A 24,269-nucleotide genomic window follows, 5' to 3' on the forward strand; every position below is an offset into this window, starting at 1 on the left:
CATCCCTTCCACACAGCATCCTCCATCCCTTCACCAGCATCCTCCATCCCTCCCACCCAGCATCCTCCATCCCTCCCACCCAGCATCCTCCATCCCTTCACCAGCATCCTCCATCCCTCCCACACAGCATCCTCCATCCCTTTACCAGCATCCTTCATCCTTGGCATGAAGCAATCCTGGATGTATAATCCTCCATCCCCTTTATCCAATATTTTCCATCCCCTTCGCCCAGCATCTCCCACAGCCTTTCTCCAGCCTTCAACTCAGCCTTCTGGCAGATTGTGCAGCAGGCAGTGGTTTTCACCTAGGTGGGAATTAATCCCTCAGGTTTTCCACCCCTGCTGCCACTAGGATGTGGTATTATATGAAGGCTCTGGGTTGTGTGTACCCACAACACGGCAGAGACAGTACATTTTATTGTTGTGGTTCTTTGTACTGATTCTCATAATAATTCAGCACTGAAATCAGCCAGCAGGGCAGATGAGTCTCTGTTTTTGCATGTGAACCCACTTCCAAGGTGGGGGGGGGGGGGGGGGCAGTCCTTTTTCATGGGTCCTGCTGGGTTAAAGATGCCCAAGAACTGCCAGGATCTTCCAGTCTCCCTCCTTTGTTGGGGTGACAGCAGAGGGCCACCTGAGGATAAAGAGAGGAAGGACTGACATGCTTAACCTGCTCCTCCCAATACTTTGGGAACCAGATGAGCAGATCTGGCAGCTGTGCTGGCCTTTGTGGGGAGCAGCCCTGAGCTGAGAGGTGGGCACAGGGTCTGTCCTTTGGCTCCTGAGGCTGTGCAACTTCTATTTCAAACTAAGGAATTTCTTTGTTCCAGGCAATTCTTTCCTTAATCTTTCCTCTGCTCGGTTTCTTCTTCCTGTTCCCCTAGACAACTACCTTGTGTGAACTGCTGGAGGAGACAGTGGCTCAGCAAACCCTCCTGCCTCCCTGCCAGCTGTGTTCCCCTGATCAGAGGGACCCTCTGGTCCCGTGGGGAGTGACAGCCTGGCGGCGATTATGGAAAGCAGATCTCAGAAGGGTTTGTCTCCGTGGGGGAAATGGCACAGCAGAGCTGTTAGGGAATAATCATTATATTATTATGCAGGAATAAAGTCCCATTTATTTTTGAGAAGGGGATGGGTATGGGGGAAGAGCAGTGAGTGATTGCAGAATAATTATCCCACAGCAGCTATGCTGGGCAGTGCTTCCCTTGTAGGCAACTCCTAAATATTGTGCTAGAGAAGGACTGGCAGCCTGGACCATGTGGTGGGTGAATGTGGAGCTGTCCCATCTCAAAGGGCACTTGTCAGCATCCATTGGCTCCTGCAGGAACAAGAGATGATGCGAACACTCACCTGGCAGTGCCACACACCTGCGGGGAGCCGGGAGCCACCAAGCTCCCGGTGCTCTGCAGCTTCCCGCAGTGGGATGTGCAGGGATGCTGCTGCCCTGTCCGGCACACCCAGCTCCTCCAGCACATCCCAGCCCTGCTTCCACGTGCCTTTGTGTTGATCAGAGCGGCGTTTTCCCAGCAGAGCATTCCAGCCTTGCTTCACCACGCGCGAAGCGGCGATCAGCCCGCCGGGTCCCGTGAATAATTAATATCCGTGTCACTGTGCTTCCTCCCCCCGCGGCGCTGCCCATCGCTCCTCCGGGACGGGGCGATCTGCCCAAGGTCACTGCCGGTGTGCCGGCAGCCTGGGGGGCCCGCAGGTGTCATTGTCCTTGTGGCCGCATCCCTGCTGGGTGGGGAAAGGCGCATCCCGGGAGAGGAGCGGCACAAAGGGAGCGGCGCTGCCGCAGGCCCGCACCGGCGCAGGTGGATGCCGGGGACCCCCCCGCACCTGCCGGACCCCTGCGGACACCTGCAGCGGGATGCGAGGAGCATCACTCCTTTCTGAGAACCGCTTTGTGCCCCCATACGATTCCCCAGCGCCTTCCTCGTTGTTTCCCAAAACTGAGGCGGGGGAGGATGGGGGAAAATCTAATCTTTTAATAAAATTGTTAAATACAACAGAAAGTTAAAGCCTTTAAAACCCTGTCTGCTTACAAACGGAGCACACACCCCCCCTAAGAAAGGCAGGCGCGCGTCCGCCCGCCGCCGCTGCCGGGGGCACGGGAGCTCCGGCCCGGCGCCCCTCACGCCCGCACAATGCCGCCCCCTCCCCGCCGCGCTCCGCCCCCAGGCCCGCCCCCGCCCGCCGCTGATTGGCTGCGTCGCGCCGTCAGGTAGGGCGGGCGCGGCGCTGATTGGTCGCGGCGGCGCGGGGCGGGGCGGGCGCGGCGCTGTCAGCCGGGGCGCGGCGCGGCGGGAGCCGCCGGAGGGGCGCAGGGCGCGGGCGCGGCATGGCTGGCTGAGGCGGCGGGAGGAGCCGCCGCCGCCCGGCGCCGCTCCCGGCCGCGCTCGGTGCGTGTGCGAGCGCCCGCGTCAATGAGCGAGTGCATGGCGGAGCCCCGCGCCGCACCATGAGGCGCCGGCCGAGCACCGCGCTCGCCTTGCTGTGCCTCGCCGCCCTCCTGGCCGCCGCCACCGCCGCGCTGCCCGCCAGCGCCGCGCCGCCCGCCGAGCCCGGCAGCGGCAGCGGCGGCCCCGTTGAGAGCAGCCCGGGCACGGTGCCGCCCGCACGGCCCCGCGGCACCGCCGCGCCCGCACGGGGCAGCCCGGCGCCGCCGCCGCCGCCACCGGAGGAGGAGGCGGTGGCGGAGGAGGAGGAGGAAGAGGAGCAGGAGGAGGAGGAGGAGGCGGCTGCGGGCGGCGGCCCCGCAGGTGAGCGGCCAGCGCGGGTCCGTGGCGAGGCGGTGTCAGCGGGGCCACGGCGGGGAGCGGGATGGGGCTGCGCTCCATCCTCCGCCGGGCGGACAAAGGCGGGGACGCGGCGGCGGCGGCTCCCGGGCCCCTCCGGCTGCGGCGACCCCCGAGCGGGGTGGGCGGAGGGACCTGCGGGACCCCCGGAGCATAGCCCGGCCCCGGGCTCCCCGCAGGCAGGGCTGGGTGCGGGGCTGTGCCGGCCCTGGGATGCGGTCCGGAGGGGCAGCCGTGTGTGCCCATCCCGTGCCTTGCCGGGGCTGTTACCGGCGCTTTGGGGGAGCAGTGCTGGCCCAGGCTACCCGAAGCGTCCTGGCAGTGGTCCCTGGCATGGCTGTGCTCTCGGTGGGGGAGATGAAGATAGGTCCTGCCCATCACCTTGCTCCAACAGGGTGGGTGCTGGCCTCGGGCATCCCCCGATGGGACTTTGTAGGTCGAGTTGCTCTGCAGCCATCGAGCATCCCTGGTGTCCACCTCGATGTGCCGGCAGCAGAGAGAGCAGGGTTAGTGATGGCTTGGTGCCACCAGAGCCCGTGTTCTTACCAGTGTCAGGAGGTGTATTTGTGCCTCAGTGGGTGCTGGGGTACTCGCATGGTCTCTGATGGGTGTGCAAGGGCCGAAACGAGCCACCAGCTTCATCTGTGCTGGGAATGATGTGCCTCAGCCTGTGCGAGGCCTCATCCTGCCCCTACGGTGGTCGGGGCTTATATAGAGCTGAGGAAGGTGCTATGGCAACAGGAATAAATGGATTTATCAATGTAGGGTGTAAGGAGGAGAGAGGTGAAGGGTGGATGGGAGGGCTGTGCTCTCAGGTGAAGCTCCTGGCTGTAGCACGCATTGACAGCACTGGTCACTTGCTGGGAGGTGGAACACTGGTGCTCTTCAAAGCTGAGACTTCAGTTTACCTATAGATCAAATAGACAGAACTGTGTTGGAGTCCAAGGATGGAGCTTTGTCCACTTATTTTACAGGATAACTTGGCTTCACTCTGCAGTTCCAAAGCTTTATCTTCAGACATATGCAAATATTACAGCACTGATTCTTTCCTGTTTTATATTTATTTTTCACTTTGCATGGAAGATGTTTGGCTTAAGTATATTGAGCTTCCTCTGATGTGAAAGGGATGCAGTCTGTTGTTCTGGTAGTGTTAGCAGTCTGAACAAGGGGATTAATCAACTTTTTTCATTTGGTTAGAAATAAAATCAACCAAAGATCTAGAGTCGCTTGTTTTTGAGACTTTAATTTGCTTTTTTTCTGTTGAGGTTTCTCTCTTTGCTTTTTCTGGAAGAAACAGAATAGCTTAAGATTGGGAATTGCTGATAAAGGTAGATGAGCTGAATGTTAAAGAAAAAGCAATTTCTTCTCTTGTGACATGGCCAGACAGAATGGACTGAGCAACTCAGTGCAGCACAGTGTGACCCTCTGGGTGCCGACCAGAGGATCCACATACACATCCCAGACTTCCTCCAGCTCACATCCTTCTCTAACCCCTGCGTTGTGTTTGTTTCAATTGGTATCCATTAGTATCCATTGGCACTGGGTCTCCCACCCTGGGCTGCAATGGCTTCATCAAGAGCATCCTGTCCTGCAGGCAGTGTGACAAGTGCCCGAGGTGGCTGTTTTAGGCTTTGGGATGCTCCCAGATTCCATGTAGGATGCTTACATAACATCCTCTATGTCTTCTGCCACTGGAACTGTCAGGGCTGGCAATCTGGGGACTTCTGTGTCTAATCCCTGTGCTCCCACGGGCTGCCCTTATCCCTGTGCTTCAGTTCTCACTTGGGAAAAGGGAGCATCGAGGATGAGCCCTCCCCACCACCACCCCTGGGTGTGCTGAGTCTGTATTGTGGAGGCCAACATCACCCTTTGAAGTTTTAACGTGCTAATTATTAATGGCTACAGCCACTTAATCACAAAATTGCTCTCTGGTGCCTTTACCCTGTGGTGATGGCCAGGGCAGGAGCACATGGGCAGATTGTTTTCTGCAGGAGGCCAGTTTGTTAGTCCTGAGCGTGACAGGATGAGATTAGCCCTGGCAGAGGGGGGGATCACTGCTGTGCTCCAGGGCTGGGTGGGTTTTAGGGTGTCTGAGGGTAGATGTGACAGCATCAGGAGGAAATGCTGGGCTTGGCAGCATCCCCTGTGTGATGGAGAAGCCTGGGCTGGTGTTATGGGTGCATGGTACAGCCGTGGTCTGTGTGGGAGCTGCTCTCTGTGGGTTTTGTGGGGTTTTCTGTGCTGCCCCATCTGCTGTGACTTGTGCAGGGCTTTGCTCTCAAAGGCTCTACACACCAAAGCCAGTGGACATAATGGGCTTAGCTGAAACCCTCCGTTTGCTTTTACTCAAGCATGTTTTCAACATCACTTTTCCAACTCAGTAGGTAATTAATGCATTATGTGCTCTGTTGCATTAAACAAATGGGCCTTTTCTCATGCACATTATTAGAAAGGCTTCCCTTAATGTTCACAGCATTATCACTGATAAGAGGTTGGTGTGAGAGGCCTCAGGGTCAGTAATGTTCAGAGCTACTAGGATTTCAATTCTGACTTTGGTGCATTTTTCTTTCCAATTTAAGATGCACTTCAGTTTTCCTCAAGCTGCCTGCTTGCTCTGTTCTTGTCCTCCTCCTTTTCCCAGTTTCATGATGTTTATTTTTCTTTCCAAGCCTGTGATCATGTTAAAATCCTGGATTTTGTTTCTAAGGGAAGTAAATTGCTAATCCTTATGTTTGTGGAGACAAGCTTAGAAGTATCCCCTGCCTTATCGCCAAAGCTTCTAGCGCCCACTGTGGAGGCTCTGCCTCTTCCTTTTATCCCCAACAGTCTCATTTTAAGCAGGAGCTGGAGCTGTGCTGGGGAGTCTGGCTTGGGAATGGCTGCTGCTTGGGTGGATGCTTGTGTTGGAGCAGAGATGCAGCTACTGTGGCCAGCATGGTCCTGGTTGGACTTTGCCTGCCTAGGGAACAAAAAATCCTCAATTCCATATGGTTCTAAGGGCAGTGTTGGGTAACATGGGTTTCTGTGAAGGACATTTTGTTCTGACTCTCTTCCACCCCCATGCACAGCAGGTGGGTGGGCTGAAAAACCCCAATGTTCTTTCTCAGCCTTGCTGTGCTGGGTCAGCAGGAGAGCTGCACCCAAACCCTGGGTATCAGTGTCTTTAGATTGTCCTGAATGCTTCACATCCTCACAGTTGTTGCCTTCTCTCCTCCCCGGTGTCCTGTGATGCCTCACTTGCCTTCCTGGGTCACCAGCTCCCAGAGGTGACATTGGGCCTGACTCCTCACCTCTGCAGCACACAGGAGGGGACAATGAACAATTTCTGCTGCAGCCACAGGGCCGGAAATGCAGGTGGCTGGGAGCATTAACCACGGGAGGTGTCACACGCTGCCACGGAAATGTGGGGAGGCTGAGTCAGTGACGGCTGATGGGGCCACCTCGGGCTGGGGTGCTGCTGCTCACATGGAGGAGGTGCAGCCAGAGCCCCTCCATGGGTGGTGGCTGCAGATTTGTGTGGGATTAGCTGACGGGTTTAGCTTGTGAAGAGGAGCCTGGCAAATCCCTGGGGGCGTTGGGATGACCTGGGTAATTGGATGGGCACAGGGGAGGTGACAGGTTGAGGAGGGGACTGGTGAGTGCTGGCTCCATGCAGCTGGAGAGGTGGGGGGGTTTTGCCTTTGTGCAGGGCATGTGGAGGAAGGTCTGTGCATCCTGTTCGTGCAGGAGCTGTGGTGAGAGCAGATTTGGGGGATTCCCACAGCATTTACAGTGTTTTTGTAGAGGAAAGGCTGGCCCAAGCCATGGAGCCATCAGCAGCCAGACCCTGCCATGCTGGGGCTGTGCTCCTCGAGGGGTTGGGAGCTCTCAAATCCTGGAAGGATAGAAATAGCTGAGTTGTTGAAGGTAGTTTCAGGACCTTGTGCCATCATCCCTTTTGCAGCTCTGGCTGACTCCTCCTCTTCTCTCATCCAGCTATTAGATCCTTGTGGAAGAAATCTTCCCACCTGTGTATGGGTTCACCTGCCCGAATGCCCCTGCTCTGCCTCTGACACGGTGGGGAACAAGCAGGAGGAGCCAGGGAGGGTGAGCTGGAGCTTTCCTCCTCCTGCTCATCACTTGGGAAGGCAGCTTAAGCCTTCCTTGTTTGAGGGCTCAGGATTGTGTTCCATGTGGTTACAGAGATAACTTGTGTTCAAGGTGCTAGCAGGATTTAAATGTATTTAAAGAAATGGAAATGAAGGCATGGATGTGAAAGCTGAGGATAAGGAGGATGCTCCTGTTCCTCAGGATCAGCACGGGAGCAGCCAGGGCAGAGTGCCTTTTTTCAATCAAATAATAAGTTTGTATCTTTGAGCTTTAAATAAAGACATGTTGCCCAGAGCAGAAAATGTCACTTCCTTGCCTTCTTCCTTGCCTTCTCCCCTGCCTCCACACTCCCATCTGAATCATTCTTGAATCAGATGCATCCAACTGTCCTGACTCAAGACTGAGATTCTAGGACTTAGCAATGCTCATGAAAATCAGGAAATTGCTGGGAGGATCTGTAGAACATTGAGGGTCTTGTTTGTTATCTTCTCTCTGCTGGGGTTTTGCATTTTGTTTTTATTTTAAATGATAGCTGAGATTCAGGCATATCACCACTGAGCTGCCACTTGGAAAATGGCACCACCACTGTGAGGTGATGTTATTTACCTGGCTGCTGTTGGTCATACCCAAACACCAGCCTGTGGGGAGCAAAGGTCCTGGGGCACTGAAAAAAAGTCTGAGGCTGCGTGGTGGCAGATGTCGCAGTCCCTCTGCTGATGGCAGTGTCCCTGCGAGGGTGGCTGGGACGGGTGGGACAGTGCTGGAGTGTCACCAAAGGGACTCTTGCGACACAGACCGGGGTTTGCACAGGGTGCAAAGGTTGTGCCTGTCCACACAGCTGGGAAATGTGTGGCCAAGTGTGGGATGGGACCGTGACTGGTTCTGCCCTTGGAGATGCTGCCTTGGATGACCTTGGAGGTGCTGCCTGTTCCCCCTGAGGCACCCAGCTGTGCCGGGGGGACAGGACTGCTGTGGTCAAGGAGTGTTGGTGTCCCGGGCTGCACCGAGTGTCACCCCATCCCCGAGGGGACTGTGGTCATTGTGCCACTCCAATGTGGCCTTGCAGGTGGCTGCAGCATCCTGGGATCTGCCCACCTGGGTGGTGGTGATGGTGGGCATCGAGCCTGTCCCCAGGTCTGTCCTCACTGCTGCAGGTGACAGCAGGGGGACGGGGACATCCAGGACATGCCATGCCCGTGGCTGTGGGCACAGGAGCACAGAACAGGCTGTTCCTGAGGAGCCGAGCTTCAGGATGTGAAGCTCTGCTGAAGTCAGGGGAAAGACTCCAGGGCTTTTTTTGACGAGAGCCCTGTAAATCGCCAGGGCTGAGGCTCTGTGCTGGTGACATTTGCGGAGCTGGTGCCAGCTGACTGTCAGGGAGCGCTGCTGTGGATCTGAGGTGCTCGCTGGTGCTTCCAAGAAGCAGCCGAGCTCTCCGTGGTGGTGTGAAGCATCTGCCAGCTTTGGGAATAAAGCCGTGCCAAGGCCGGGTGCTGAAGGCAGGGATCCTTTCACAGCCGTCTGGCTGGAAGGGAAGGCTCCTTCTGCTTTACCTCTGACATAAAAAAAACCATAAAGACATGGTGTTGAGGAGCTGGATTTTTGTCCAGCACCTTGACCGCACCTGAGACTTCACTGAGCTCTTGGATGAGGATGGAGCAAAGGCTTGGACTTGCTTTGAAAGTCCTGGAAAGCTACAGGCTGGGTTACCCAGGCAGGTGCTTCATGTCTGAGCTCAACAGGGCTGCCTTGTGCATCGCTGGGTGGGAGTGGGCCCGGAGGGACAGAGTCTGGCACTTTATAATTGGTTGGGGATATTAATGTATTTTACGAGCTGAGGGCTAGATTGCAATCCAGCCATCTGCCCTGCCTTGGGGAGTCGTGTGTCTCTAGCACCCCAGGAGAACAGAACCAGTTGCACTTCAGTCTCATTAAACTGGCTAAAACCCAGATTTCTGGTTCACAGGAAATTATTTGCCTTTTTTTATATATTTTGACTTTTGGATTGTGTCAGACTGAAATGGAATGGTTGTTCTTGCTTTGCTTAAGCTTCCAGTGAGCTCGAGTGTCCTGTGCCTTGAGGCTGCCCTGTAAGATTGTTGTGCCTGGGGCTAAATCCATCCCCAGTGAGGGGCTGGGGGCTGCTGGGTCCCTGCCAGGGGGAAATGCTCCCAAAATCACAGCAGGGCTCGTCTGGAAGGGTCTTTTATTGGATTAAAGCTTGTCAGTCTGGAAGCATTTCCAACAACACATTCTAGACTTGGAATAATTGAACCTCGTTTGTCTGGCAGAACATTTTCCCCCTTGTTCAATAGGAAACTTCCCGATGGCGCTGGTGCTGGCAGCTGCCACTCCTGGAGGAGCAGGGCAGGCTGTCACCTCTCTGACAGGGTCACTCATGGCTCCTATCCCTGCACGGAGGGATGCAGGGGGAATGCTCCAGCTCCTGCATCCCAGCTGGCTGCTGTCCTGGTGCTGGGGGGGCTGGAGCAGCTTGGCTGTCTCTTCTTGTTTTCTCTGGGTATTTAATAAAGGCAGGGAGCAGGGAGGGGGCTGCTGGATCCGTGTGGTTTCCCGGGGCTTTTCCTGTAAAGAATAGCCCCTCCAAACACTGCCGGGGCTGTCATTGCCTGGGCACCGATGGGGCTGCCCCAAGCGGCTCTTTTGTTGGAGGCTGAATTCTTCTGGACCTTCCCGTGCAGAATTCCTGTCGCCCTGTGTCACCCAAGCTGCAGCAGGCTCGGGATGCCATGCAGGCTGCCAGCCCCCGGCTTTGGCAGCAGCTCTGCTCCAGCCCTGCAGGGCTTCCCCCCACCCTGCCCCAACTCTGGAAGAGATTTTTGAGGTCTCTGCTCCTCATTCACACACACGGGTCCTATTTCAGTGAATGAGCTGCATGAACTAATGCAAAGCCTTAGTTTGGTCTTGTGCTGCTTAAAGGAGGATTTTTTTTTTTATTTCTGAACACCTGCTGTATGAATTAAAATTTGCCTTTTAAATGTAACCGATTCAGAGTCTGAGCATGAGTGATGGGCGTTTGCTTTTTGCCTGGAAAAAGAAAAAAGCAAAAACCTTGAAGGTTTTTCTCTTCTGGCAACTTGGCTTTAAAGCAGAGAAGCCTGAGACACTTCTTTTTTAACAATTTTTAATTCAGTTGCCCCCTATCCTTATAAATAAGCCCCCAGAAACATGACGAGGCAAGCATCCCTGCTATTTATAGCTCTGCTCCACACGCTCTGTTTTAAAAATCGGGCAGCTAAATGGCTCTGCAGCCTTCCAGCAAAAGGCCTAATGACACAGGCATTTTCTATGCATGGATGGGTGGATGTTTAAAGGCTGTTGGTGCTGAGCCTTCACCCTGAGCAGGCAGGATGGTTTCTGCAGCGGGGAGGATTTTCCTGGGCACAGGGGAGCCCCTTGGCACTGCCCCAGCCCTGGAGAAGGGGCTCTGGGTGGGCTGCACCCCATGGCTCAGCCCCTGGGGATGCTCCCAGCAGGGTCAGTCCTCCCACCTGTCCCCCACCTTGGCCTTTCTTGGGGTTACCTCTAGACAAGATATAGTGATATTCCCCAAGTTGTTTAGGTATTTTTTTAATAATTTGTCAAGGCTGCATTAACCTTTCATTCCTATTTTTTTTTCCCCCCTCTCCTTTTTGGCATCACCTCCCTCTAATGATGAGGCTGCTGGTAACCTTTACCCGTTTAACTGGTTGTGCCACTTCTCACATGAATCTTTTTTATTCCTGGCAATTCATACAGCCACAGTTTTCAGGCAGCTTCACTCTATTTTGACTGACTGGCTGACTGTATTAACTGATAGTGCTGCTTGGGCTGCTTTGATCCTGTATTATTTATGGAAATGATGGCACATAACTCTGTGTAGCTGATTAATGCTGCATGTATTTTTAATATGCTAGTTCTCCTGTTTGATCTGTGCTAAATGATTTTTCTCTGATGTGTTCCTGGGTTCATTTTGGCTCTTTACGAAGAGGAGATTGAAATGGACTGTTTGTTTTGTTGCTTTTTTTTTTTTTTCTCTCCCAGTGGTCTCATCGTGGGCTGCTTTTTCAGCTTTCACAGGTCGTCTTTCCCAGCAGGGCTCTGCCTGCCACGTGGAGCACTTGCACTTTATTGCTATTAATTTGAGTGCTTTGTTGGTGACATTATTCTAAATTCATCCCTGTGTATGCACTTGTGGGAAATTTTAAGAAGATACAAGGTGGAGCAACAACCTTTCAGGTGATGCTCAATCCTTTTTCTGTGCAGTTGCTGAATGAGACTGTGACTGTCACCAAATGGCACTCGGGTCCAGCAACACCTGAATGAGAAGAAAACCATTCTAAATTGGTGAGGATGTAATTCATATTTTCTGTGGCCTGTCACAGGATGGCTGGGACTGGCTGATATTAAGAAGATGACTTTAATTGTCAGGGATGTGAGTGCTGGACCCACAGCTTCCTCTCCTGTGGTGTGAGATGTGGTCGTGGCTGGGGAGGGATCTGTGGGCAGAGCTGGTGTTTCATCCCAGGAAATAGCCACTGCATCCCACAGTGCATCCATGGCATGTGCAGTGCTGCTGGTGCTGACGTGCAGGAGGGAGGCTGATGTCCTTCATCCCTCCTCCAAAATCCAGCCCCAGCACTAGATGTGGGCTGACAGGGTGGAAACCAGGAGCTTGTTCCAGCAGAACCATCTGTGAGCTGGAGGATCAGCATTTCCCCTTCCCAGGGGCCTAGTGGAAGGGAAGGAAGTTGATGATTTTTTTTAATATATATTTTTTTGTCTCCTGCCTTTTGTAATAACTGCTCATTTTCATGGCACAGGCATGAGTTGTCTCCAAAGCCCTGCACGTAGTCAGATCTACCTTTTCTCTGGGCATGCTGTGTTCCAGCAATGCCAGTCTGTGAGGATGCTTTCATGAGCAGTGCTGTAAAGGTGAAAAAGCAATGCTCAAAACCTTCAAATGAAAGCTTTTCTTCCCCTCCTCTGAGCAGTCCTTTTTGTCAAAATCAGCAAAATACATATCTTTCTGCAAAAGATCCGTTTTCCTTTAATGGGCTTTTCCATTGAAAACAGTTTAAACTTGATGTTCTGTTCCTTCCCTCCGAATTTTTCAAAGGTCTTTGGGCTGAAAACTTCAATGATTCCATTTTCCTTCTCTCTATTAAAAAAAAAAAGAAAAGTGTAGGTATATGTATATATTATGTATATTTTTTTTCTGTTAGCTAAAGCTCTTGCCTTTCGTCACAAAGCAAAAATTATAGACTGGGGTTTAGGGTGTTCTTTCTCTGCCCCAAAATAGCCATGCTTACTCGAGCAGTTATTTGGGGGGACAAAACCAGGATGAATGCACCGTGTTGGGCTCTGAGGGAGCAGCAGGATTTTGGGATAAGGCTCCTACAACCCCAGCTGCATCCCCAAAGCACATCTCGATGGCAGATGTGTGACTAATGGGGCAGAGGCACCCACACCTGTGTCGTGCTGCAGGTTTGGAGCGTTCCTGGCTGGGGAAGGGACACGGGGCTTGCACAATGCCCAGCTGGCAGTGCCTGTGGGGTGGGAGGAGGTACTGCCATGCCCCCCTTCCCACCCCACACTGCAGCCTGCTCGCTGGGGAGCTGGGCTGGGTGCAGTCAGGAACCCAAGGAGGATGTGCTCCAGTGGTTTGTCCAGGCTGGAAGGTGATTGGGGTTGGAATGGAGCACTCTGACCTGTTGGCTCCTGCCTGGGCTGGGTGTTTGCTCACCTGCTGCCAACACAGGCACTGTCTTTGCTGGAGCCTCCCCAGCTTGTGCTCTGCCCTTCCCTGCCAAGGCCAGTGTTCTGTTTTTTTTTTCCCAGCCCCAAAACTTGAGGAAGGATCTGGGAAGGATTTGCCATGTTTTCCACCTGACTTGGACACGAGTGCTCCCAGCACTGTCAACATCCATGTCACGTTAAGATTTGTCCTGTGGGGTTTCCCAGCAATGCCCCAGTTCCCGGGCAGGGCTGGGGGTGTCCCAGTTTGGGTCTGGGGAGCTGTTGGGCTGTGTGGCATCTCCGTGGCTGGCTCAGCATCCCCTGGGCCACAGGGCCAGCTGGCACAGGGAGCAGATGGGAAGGTGGAGCTGGGTGCTTGGCCAGGTTTCAGGCTATGATAAAGTGAAGTGACGTAGAAAACTAAATACCTGTTATCGGAGAAAGACAAACAGAGCCTTCACCTGCCTCCAGCCCTTCTCCCTTCAAGGGCAGGCTGCACGCCTGGCATGGAGCTCCCTGGAAAAGATGTTCTCTTAGTAATGTGCTTGCTTTGGCTTGGCTGTGTTGTTGAGAAATCCAAGTTTGACTCTGGATAATGAATGACAAACATTTATCTGGTCTTAACTATTTTATTCTGGGTGTTTTTTTCCTCCTGGAAGTTTACAGTGAGTTGTTGACAGCGTGCCCTTTGACGTGGATTAGTGCTGATGCCTGGCAGTTGAATCTTCCCATCCTTTTCACATCTTGGTTGTTCCTTTTCGAAGGAGGCTTTTGTACATGTCTAATCCATTTAAAATGAAAGATAAATAGCAAATGGACCAGTCTCTGAAGGGACAGTTAGTTACAAGGGTGGTACTGACATCCCTGTGGAAGGCAGTGAGCTCTGTTTGGGATGGATGGAATGACAGGAGAGCACCTCAGTTTGGTGTCAGGGGATGCCTGGAGCAGTGGCTATCCCTGATTTTTGGTTTACAAACCCCTTAAAAGCTTTCCAGGAGGTGAGTGGGTGGTGACTTCGAGTTTATGGACTGGAGAGTTGATGCTCTCTCTGCTTCACTACCCATCGTTTTGTGATCCCTGTGAGGATCCCCTGTATCCACTGTCAGGATGTACCTGAGCTTTGTACATGAGCTTCACCTTTGAGCTGACATCTCTCCCACCTGAGTATCTGTAATTCCAGGTGATATATTTATATTTTCAGTGGGTGTAATATTGGCCCTGTCAAAGTAGAGTCTCAGGGCTGTCTCCCTGGGCTCTGTAGGATTTTGGATGCCTCTTTGCAGGTGGGGCTCAGATCCTCCTTACACCGTGTTTTGTTTTGACAGAAGAGCTGGTGGAAGAGGAGGAACCACTCCTCCTCCTGCAATGTCAAAACAGTTATTATGAGGCCCTCAAAAATGAGGAAATGGTCAAGATAGAAATGTTGACAAACCTCTCCTAGCTGACCCATTGGCTGCAGAGGAAGCTCTGTGGTTTGGAGCATTTCTGTGGCTTGGGATCAGGCTTGGTTTTGCCAGCCCCATTCTGAGTGTGCTGCTGTTGTCGAGGGTAATTCCCCTTGGTGCTGCTGAAGGGCTCAGCTCTGACTGCAGATCACTGCTTTGGTTTCAGCATCTTGGCTCAGACTGGGTCTCAGCCTAGTGCCTGAGCTGTGGGTGAGATGGGGAGTGCTGCACAGGGAGCCTGAAACCCTTCTCCCTGGCTGCCTCCATCCTTCCCATTACACTTTTAAGGGTTTTGCTATTTACAGAGGATTTGGGTGGGACAGGGCTGTTGCCTGTTGTACTTCCCTGGATGACCTGTTTTTTTTATTGTGGAAGTCTCAGAGAATTGGCTTAGGCTTTAAGTTATTGTTTGTTTGTGGTTGCTGAACTTGTGCTGTTTAATGGAAACATTTCCCTTTGGTAGGAGAGCTATTGCTGGAAATAAATCCAGGTGAATACCTCGTGGCTGAGGCAGGAGCGGGGACTGGATGGAGCTGCAGTGTCCATCCACAGTAATTAAGGAGAGAGGAATGAAAAACTGATGTTCAGCCCTGATTGGAGTCATTCATCTGCTGCAGGGCTTGGGGCTCAGAGCAGAGGTGAGGGGAGGCAGGGGCTGGCAGCTGCTCTCGAAGCCCTGCAGGTGGGCTCTGCCCTCTGTGCAGGGGGATTTATGCTCTTTAAATTCATGGCATGGCTGCTTGCTGGAGGAGGTTTTGGAATACAGCTGAGCTGCACCGTGCTGCTGCTCCCCCTCAGCAGATGATACTGGATCTGTCCCCTGTTTCCAGTGATAAGTGAGGGCTTTCTCCATCCAGGTGTCTTTTTCCATGACGTCTCCTGACCCATATCAGTTCCCTCTTTGAAAGCTTGGCTTCTCCTCCATGGATTTGCCAGCAAATATTGTCTGGTTGCAGCATCTGCGACCCAGTTTGGCAGGTGCAGGGTGACAGCAAAGGTGTGAAACAAGCTCTGAATGTGGAAATTTAAGCCACTTGCTGTGAGCTGGAGGTAAAGGCATCACTGTGTCCTGTGCAAAGTACAGCAGGGCAAGTGCAAGGCTGCATTATAAAATAATGGAATAAAACGTAAGGAACAGGAAACTTCCCTTCCCAGCTCAAATGACATTTTCCCTGCTCTGTCCCAGCAGCTCTCCCTGCTTGCAGCACGTTGTAACTTACAACTCCTTGTCTGGCAGGAGTTATGGTAACTCCAAACCAGCCCATAGCACTATGTCATCATAACCTTGAAACAGGACCCAAATGGCAAAACCTGCCCGAAACCAGTTGTGATTACTCATGCTCCGTGCTATCCCTTTCCCCCGCTGGGCTTTCTGCTATGGTAATTCCACTTATTAAGCAAGGAGACAAAACACCTTTATTAAACTTGGAACCAAGCTCGGGAGCAATGAGAGGAGCAGGACTTGCTGGCTGCAGGCTGTCAAAGAGTTTTCTTCTCTTGTCTCCTTTCCTCTGCATGGCCTTTCAAGTGAGTGAGAGAGGAACAAAGATACTTTGCTGTTTGTGTTGAATAAAAGTCTGCATTTAAATGTGTTTGTTTAGAGTAGGAGAAGAATTAGGAATGTGTATTGGGAATGAATCCTGGGATTCGTTGGGGCTTTGCTTCATCTCCAAGTTTGAAAATGCAAAGAGCTGAGAGGAGCTGGGGTCATAGCTCAGGCTCTGGAAAGCTTCTTTTTATTAACACTTTCAGTTAGTGTTTATTAACACCGTGGATAAAAGGCGCCTTTGTTAACGGGTCTGTCCCTTTGCTGCTCGGCTGGAGGAGCTGAATCTTGAAAGGAACTGCCCTGGGCACCTGCTGGAGTTACTGATGAAAGTTTTCATTCCAGATTTTTGCCACAGGCTTAGATATAAAATAGCCTGAAACCCTCCAAAGCAAGTCTTCCTTTTCTTTCTCATTAAAAAAAGGTAAAAAAAAAGTTGTAAAAATGCCTCTTGCTGCCTGTGTGCCGAGCCATGAAGGATGGGCCCCTTCCCTGTGTGGAGACCATTTCATCTCAGCAGTGTGAGCCCCTCCTTGCTCTGTCTTCTACCTCTTGTGGGTGCCCAGAGTCTCCCTCTGAGTGCATCTCTCGGCCTGGGGATTGATTAGAGCAGTTTAAAAATCACTCCTGCATGCTTGGAGAGAAACCGGGGCCTGATGCTTGTGCTGCCCCTAAAGGTGAAGACCATCCCTGAGGCTGTGTGTGCCCAGGGCAGGGCTGGGAGCTGTGGCTGCTGCTCCCAGGAGATGCAGGGCACTCCTCTGCCTCTGAGGGGAGGATGCACTTCCAAGCATTTTTATACTGAATTATGGGTTGACTGTGCTGTTGTTGATGGCATCTCCTTGCTTCTGTTCTGTCTTCCCCCCTGGTGTAAGAGTGCTGTAAATGAGGGAGAAAGGAAGGATAACTTTACCACATTTATCCCAGGTTGGGCTGAGCTTTGGTAGCTCTGCCCAAGCTCAGTGAGGTGAAGCTGCAGCTCCCTCCACACACCAGTGAAGGACCCGGTTACACCGTGGCTACACCTGCTGCAAAGAAATTGGGGTTTGACTTTGCAACAAAAAAAGTGCTGCATTTTGCAGTGAGGTTGGCCATGTGGATTTGCCACCTCCCTGGGAAACCTCCCAGGAGATCCAAGCCCTGCAGCTTGTACATGATGTACCTGCATGGAGGGAGGGAGGGAGGGAGGCTGTCACTGTCCTCACCAGCTCCCCTCCCTCCAGCAGCTTTCAGCAGCTGATGGCACTGAAGCAGATGTGTTATCACCTACTCTGTGATTCCTGTATTAAGCAGAAAATGGCTTTCCTGGACTTGGCCATTCCCTTTTCTTCTCCCAGGCAGGGTGGGCCATGGCTGGGGATGACGAGCCCTGCTCAGCTGCACCCACTGGTTGGGTATTCATTCAGTGGGTGCTCAGCACAAGCTGGCTCTGGAAGGAGGAGGTTGGAGGTCACAGCCATTCCTGCCAAAGCTGAAGTTGGCCCCGGGAGCATGAGGAATTAATTGCAGTGACCTGGGAGAGGAGGACCTGTTGTATCTGCAGGCAAGGTCTGGAGGGGAGAAGGCTCTGGAAGGCTGCATGCCTTGCAGCAATGGATTTTGCTTCGAAGTAAGTTAATTGTGCCAGACAAATGTGCAGGCAGGAGGCAGCTCCTGTGGCTGGGCAGATCAGTTCCTTGCAGGCTGGACAAAGTCCCTGTGCTGCTGCACCCTGGGGTGGCCAGGAAGGGAAGGCAGGGCTGTGCTGCTGCACCTGCCTGGGATCTCTGGGAGCAGCAGGAACTGAAAGTTTTGCTGCTCAGCAATGAGCAAACCTGGCTGTTCCTCAAACAAAAGGTTTGACCCTGTTCTCCCTGGTCTTGCTCACTGGGAGCCCCACTGGGAAAGGTAGGATGTGACCAAGGGGTGTTAGCCGAGCTCATCCCCAGCTCATCTCTGCTTTCTTGCTGGTTATTCACACAGCACAACTTTACAGCCCAAACACAAACAGTTGGAAGGATGGTTCCTGCTCAGAGTGTTCTCTGAAGAGCCTTAAATCTCCCATAAATTAACGTGTTCATTCATTAGTTGCAACTCCCCGAAGCACCGAGCAAAGTTTGTGAGTTTAATTACTTTTTGCAGGAATCGGAGCACGCAGAGCCTTCAGCAGATGATTAGAGTTCATATTATTCATGTGGCTCTTCATAATCCCTTTCTCTGCTAGGCCATGGTCGATAGAGACTAAAATTGGAATCTGCTCATAAATTCCCATCCCGTGTGAGGTGTCTTGATCTTCCAGTGAAAGCATTTTGCTGACAAAACAATTCAGTTTCCTGAGAGGTGCCACGCAGATATATCTGTCAGGAGGGTATGAGTGCCAGGGTTCTGTGTGCTGCTGGGGAGGTGTTTGCCAAAGTTAGTTTTCACCCTGTTTATCTCTAAACCCGGAGTTGGGCTGGCTGTGTCACACACTGGGTGGTAAAAAATACAGAGATTTTCAAACAGAAACATGGAATATTTATATGGTTGCAGACGTTTGTGGAAATATTGGTGGGATAATCTAATCAACTAAAGTGGAACGCCAACAAAACTATTTTTAAATTAATTAAAAGGCTTGGATTCATTTTTTTTTTTTAACTGTGGAGGTTTTAATCCTCAAGTATGTATTTGGTCTATTTGAAGTTACTGTAGCTTCTTAAATCATAAACATTTTAGGGCCACATTCCTCTTTGTGCACAGTCTGCTTCGTAAGAGACCCCGGAGGGTTTGTCTGCCTGTGGAAACTTATTGTTATATAGGAATGAATAATTCCTCAGCTGCAGCTGTGTAATCCCCCCTGCACAGCTTTTCTGCCTTGTAACCTGGATTTTAATGACTCCAGGACCCCTCCTGCTTCTCCTGACATCTCCTTGTCCCATCCAGGGATGCTCCTCAGGTGTTGTGCTCCAGCAGAGCTGTGAGCTGGGGATCTCCCAGTGCAGGAGGAATACCGAATTAATAACAATCCATATTTTTCTTTCCTTTCCCCCTGGTGTTTACAGAGCTTTATCCTTTAAGTCTCCCAAGACAGCTTTGCACCTGTGAGTCTGACTTTTGATGCAGGGGAACGAGCAGGTTCAAAGCTCTCTGCACAGGTTGCTGACTTGTTTAGCATCAAAAAGGAGGAAAAAGCAGCAAAATTGCTCTGTGTGGAGGAGCTTTCAGGATCTCCTCAGAAACCAAGTGCCTGCAGGTTCCACTGCAGGTGTGGGGAAGGAAAAGAAATAAGCAGTCCCAGGGAGTGAGCAGCGTTTGGGGAGGGTCTGAGGGTCCTGCTTTGCTCCTGTCGCTGAATGATTCTCCATGCCTTTGGAAAGGCAGGGGGCTGAGCTGGAGTTTGGCTGAAGCCCCAAACCTGTCTGCTTCAGGCTGATAAAAAGTGCTTGTGCAGCTGCTGGTGACCCCAACAATTGGGACCTTGGCTTTGTGCTTCTTTCCAAGTGATAAGTGAGAGATTTAATCTGATACAATATTCCTCAACAGATGTGTTTCATCTTCTAATGACATTAGAAGTGATGTATATGCATTGTCTTTTCCCCCTTGTTGACCTGTAAAAGCTTTTTGTGGAACAACACAAGTGACTGTAACACCCTTAACAGCATTAATGTGAACAAAATTCTCTTCACCATCAGCACCTGACTTTGCAGAGCCTGGAGCTTGATGGAGGCTGTAAGTGCCCAGAATGTGGTGCACTCAGTAATAAAGTGAATGCAAAATAACAGAAGACACTCCTACATGTATATAATTTTTTTGGGGGTAGCAGAGATACTCTTCGTACCACTTTGGCTTTGCACTGTAGCCTCAAGTGAGAGTAAATTACAGGTCTGAGCACTTTAATGCACCTTCGTGATGCAAGAGCTGACTCTTATTTTGTGCTGAGTGCTGTCTGGATGGGAATGAGTCCTGGGATTTGGCAGAACTCCTCTCTTTGGGAAGCTACAGTGCATCAGCTCCTCTCTGGCCTGTTCTTGCAGGAGCTCTTGGCCCATGGCAGGTGTTCCCCAGCTCCCTGGCAGAGAGCTCAGCCAGGCTGTGCCCTCTCACATCTGCTGCAGCTGTGGGGGAAGGTTGGAGGCCAAAGCATCCTTGCACTGGGATAACAACTCCTGCACTCAGAGGTTCAGTAGGATTGCACCCAAGTGAGGAGTGATGGAGCTGAACCCAAATTCCAGTCCAGGGCTAGACTGGACCACACTGACATGGTGCAAGAGATGAGCTGGAGCTCAGGAAATTGTTTTACAAGGCCTGGGTAGGATGGGACCTTCCCTTTTAACATCTGGCTCATGTCTACTCTCATTATCCCCTGCTGGAACAGCACTGTCCTGACCCTCACCCCATTGCTGGGGGAGGTTTGACACACCAGTGCATTGTACTGAGGGCATGAAATGTCTTCTCAGGGGGAAGGGAAAGAGCCTGTGAGAGGCAAGGGGAAAGGCAGAGCAGTGGTGCAGCACAGCTGTGCTGTAATGAGGAGAAATTCCCAGTGGAAAGAGCAGTGCCTGAGTGTTTAAGGGGATTTGTGTGTTTGGGGGAAGGACTGGAGCTGCCACCATCCCTGAGCAGTGCAAACAAGGAGAAAACAGAACTGCCAGGCTGGCTCAGAGCAAAGCTTCACCCACCCAAGAAAGGCCAGAAGAAGATGCCAAGAGGACAGGGCATGATCCTGACTTTTCTGGACAGAGTTTCAGGGCCTTTCCCATCAGGATGCTTCCTCCAGATCCCTGTGTTTAACAGCCACCACTGGACCTGTCCTCTGTGAGCTTTTCCAGTCCTGCTTTGAAGCCATAGGTATTTCTGGCAGCCAGAACATCCCCTGACAATGAGTTCCACAATTTAATTACAAAGGGAAAGGAAATGACCTTGAATAGATTTTTAAACCTGCTGCCTGATCCCTTTATTCCTGTCTTGTCAGGAGTGGTGCCTGGAGAGGGATTGAAAACGGGAAATGGGAGAGAAGGTAGGGCTTGAATTTGGGAATGAAGCCTGGGGAAGAGGGAAAACGGCTAAATTAATGTGAAAACAAAGCCTTTCCAGGGATGGGATGCTGTTGTGTGCAGTGGTTTAAATCCAGTGGGATATCTGGGGAGGATTTGGGAGGTGAGGTTCTTACTGAGCTGTGTTGGCTTCAGAGCTGCAGGTGCCACACTGGGGCTGCACCTCTGGCTCTCAAAAACCCACCAGTACCTCCAGGTTAGAATGTTGGGTTTTTCCTCTTCATCTAGTCTGGAGAACAGAGAATGCCTGTCTCCTTGGGGATGCTTTTGCAGCAGGACAATAAATAGCATCTGTGGGCCTCCATAGCTTGCTCTCACAGCTGCATATTCTTCTAACCAGAAATGTGCATCTTGGGTTTTCCAGCCTGGCTCCCAGGGAGCAGGTGGGTTCATTCAGGACTTGCACTGGTTCAGGATGTCCCCAGCTAATGTGGTTTCACAGAGACCTTCGTGCCTTTCACAGTGTTGGCTTCTTTACCCTTTGTAAATATTTCACCTGTTTTCTAAATTATTCATTCATTAAGTGGCCTGGAAAGGAAAGGAGGAGGAATCACGCTTATAATATGTGTGAAGACTTAAAACACTACAAAGCTGAAAGGATGTGAAAAAAATAATTTGAGGATTTTTACATCAGAACAAGCTCTGTTTAAGTACTAGGAGGGGATGGGAGATGAAGGGATGTGGGCTCTTGATGGATCTGGCACAGGCTGGGATGTTGCTGGGATCTGCAGAGTGGGATGGGATTTGGAAGCTGAGATCTTTATTAGGGGATCAGGGAGCTGACATGAGTTTGAGGTGGCCACACTGAGGGGTCACAGGGCACCCTCAGACCTGCAGGTTCTTGGTTGTGTCAGTGCTATTTGCAGCCATGATGTGGATCCAATACAATATAAATCATCTGTTCTCCAGTTTATTGGTAACCTATGGGTTTTGCATACTAAAAATTAATCAATTTTAGGTCGGGGCTAACTGAAATTGGATATTAAATCTGTATCCACACAGGAGTGTGCTCCTGGCTTCCCAAAGGAGGAACCTTTCCTTCTACTCCACCTTCCTCTAAGCAACAACCAGTGAAGGTGGAATATTGCTCCTGGATAGAGAGGTGTTTGGTTTTTGTTTTTTTTTGGGTTTTTTTTTGTTTTTTTTTTTTGAAGGGTAGCATGGCAGTGACATACATTTTTATGGTGCCTCTGTTCTTGGACCTCAAAACATCATTAGGCTGTTAATTAATTAAAGCCTGTCAGTCCCTTCACGAGCAAGGTGATGGGTTTTATCTGTGATAACCATGTGCTTAGAGCTGTTGTGTAGTGCTTTGTGGGGAAGGAAGGGGAGCCTTGATGGTTTGGCAATGGGGAACAGGCAGAGACCAGCAGGGCTTGGAGGCCCTGGGGGGCAGGGGAACACCCTGAGATGGGGAAACTGAGGCAGAGCAAACTGAGAAAAGTCAGAGCTTGGACCAGCCCCTCATCCCTGCGAGGCCTTTGCCCTTGGCTCCCTTGCTGATGGTGTTATCCCAACCCCAACAACCTCCAGCCATGACTGTGCAGTGTGGAGGGGACAGCCCTGGGGCTCATCCACCCTCCTCATTCCTTTCAGCTCTCAGGGACGTGTTCTTGAAGCTTCTCTTCAAAAGCAAAACACTGGCTCGAGAAAACTGAGCAAAGGCTTGTAAAAGTCAGGCTCTGGCCAGCAGCCAGGACAGTGTTCCCTGATTCTCTTCTGTAGCTCATCCTCTTTGCTGTGTTCCCGAGTCCAGGGCAGCTGTTGGTTCTCAGTTCCTGTTCTGGCTGAGGATCATTCACACCTTCTGTCACCCAGCTGCCGTGGGGACCACAAAGTGTCCTTTAAATCAGCCCTCAGGTTTTCACAGCCTGCTACATCCGTGTGTGAGCCCTTGACCTCGATGCTGTGCCAGACAATGGAGTTCAGATTTCAGCGTCTGAATCTCCTTCCCTGCCCAACCCACACAGCTCCAGGGTGTTTTGGGGCCACATCCACGTGTGAGCCAGGCTGGGTACATTTGGGGTGGGTAGAGACCATATGGGATGCTGTTCCCCTACCTGGGACCACCATTCCTTCCCAAAGATCTCTGGGGTGGCTGGGGGAGGTAGAGTCTGCAAGGAATCTCCTTTTGGGAGACAACTTCTGCATGTGTTGTGTTGTGCCTTGCCCTGCACTTGGGGTGATTTTGCAGCACACAGGCTCAGCTCCTGTCCCCATCACTGCTAGAACCAAGCTCCACCAGCCTCCCGGGCAAAAGATGCTTTTGCCAGTGTTGTTTTGGGTTATTGCAGAATTTCTTGCTCTCCTGGGGAACTGGCATTGCAGTGGTGTTTGTGTTGCTGTTGAATTTGGCAGCTGAGGCAGAGCCTGACCCGAACTGGGCCAATTTTGATGGGCTGGAGTGTTGGATGGAAAGCAATGGGTGCTACAAAGTCAGATTGAGGTTCAAAGTGCTGCCATCCTGCTGGAGCATGAGTGATGGGGCAGAGCTCCATGGGGACCATCCTCAGGCACTGCCCCACTCCTGCCCTCTCCATCCACGGTCTCAGGCTCTGCCTTTGATGCTCCTGGAGCACAAGGATGGTCTCCACATGGAGCAGCTCATCCCCCAGTGTGGGACCTGCCCTGTCAGTGCCTCCCATGCCCTTAGAACGGACACAATGCTCCTTTTCTTTCTTTAATCCAGTCTGGCAGGTCTAATGGCACCACACGTTGAGTTCTGAAAGAGAAATCTGTTTTGATGCGTGTTTGACAAGCTCCAAAAGTGCTTTTGCACAAAAAGTTTTCGTGGTTTCTGTTCTGGTGGCAGGGAGAAGCCCAAGTGCCCAAATCAATATGGTTCTGCATGGATAATTGAGCTGGGAATTCAGTTTGTTATGTGAAGTGGCTGCTGAAGTGGATAATTGCAGATCTTGAGGTGTTTGTCCTATTTGATAGTTTGGATTGAAGAAAATTTAGGTGCAATTTCACAGGTATATAGGGACAACATAGCTTCTGTGAGGATCCTATGGTGGAGCAATAAAGCTAAATAACTCACATTTCTTTGTGTGCTAGAAGAACACAGATGATGAGGGAAAGAGCTTTAAGTCACGTTTTCTTGGGATGGGGACTTGGCCTCTCCCCTCTCCCTGAAGTGCCCTGAATACTGGCTCTTCTCAGGCAATAACAAACACCAGCAGTTGTGTAAAGCCCCTGATGCTTTATGCACTATTTCTGCAAATAATCCTTGTTTATAATTCAGTCTTGGCAGAAAAAGACTTTAAATTATTAAGGCACTAAATATTTTGCAATGAAAGAACAGAGATAAAGCTCTTGGCAGAAACAAATTGCCAGGGAGAAGTTGTTCTCTTCAGTGCGTTTGGGGCTTTAAAGTGTTATGAGAAATAATGTGTGGGGGGACTGGGAATTCATCACTTGATCAAAAGATTTGCTTCTCTCTTAAAAAAACAGCTGTTCCAGCACCCCTGGAAATACAGTGTCCCCAAAGACCACGCTTGGATCCCCAGAGCCATCCCCTCTCCCCACTGCACTCAGGGTGGTCTGTTTTATTGGTGGGGGTCTCTGTCCTGCCTCCAGCTCTACCACAGCTTTTGAAGTAATTTTCATGCTCCCCTGAGAGCAGATTTTCAGGGAATTCG

At 51.5% G+C, this 24,269-nt stretch overlaps 1 protein-coding gene across 1 annotated transcript in view; it reads left to right on the forward strand.

Annotated features, from left to right (window-relative positions):
- Positions 1–2,445: 2,445 nt before the first annotated feature.
- Positions 2,446–24,269, forward strand: part of MEGF9 (multiple EGF like domains 9) — a 43,784-nt gene continuing 21,960 nt past the window's right edge. Inside the window, exon 1 of the mRNA XM_088177678.1 lies at positions 2,446–2,761. Within this exon, the coding sequence (XP_088033804.1) occupies positions 2,461–2,761 (301 nt within the window). The 5' untranslated portion in view covers positions 2,446–2,460. The remainder of the gene's footprint in view (positions 2,762–24,269) is intronic.

This window comes from Sturnus vulgaris, chromosome 22 (assembly GCF_052056855.1).
Source record: "Sturnus vulgaris isolate bStuVul1 chromosome 22, bStuVul1.hap1, whole genome shotgun sequence".
Lineage (NCBI taxonomy): Eukaryota > Metazoa > Chordata > Aves > Passeriformes > Sturnidae > Sturnus > Sturnus vulgaris.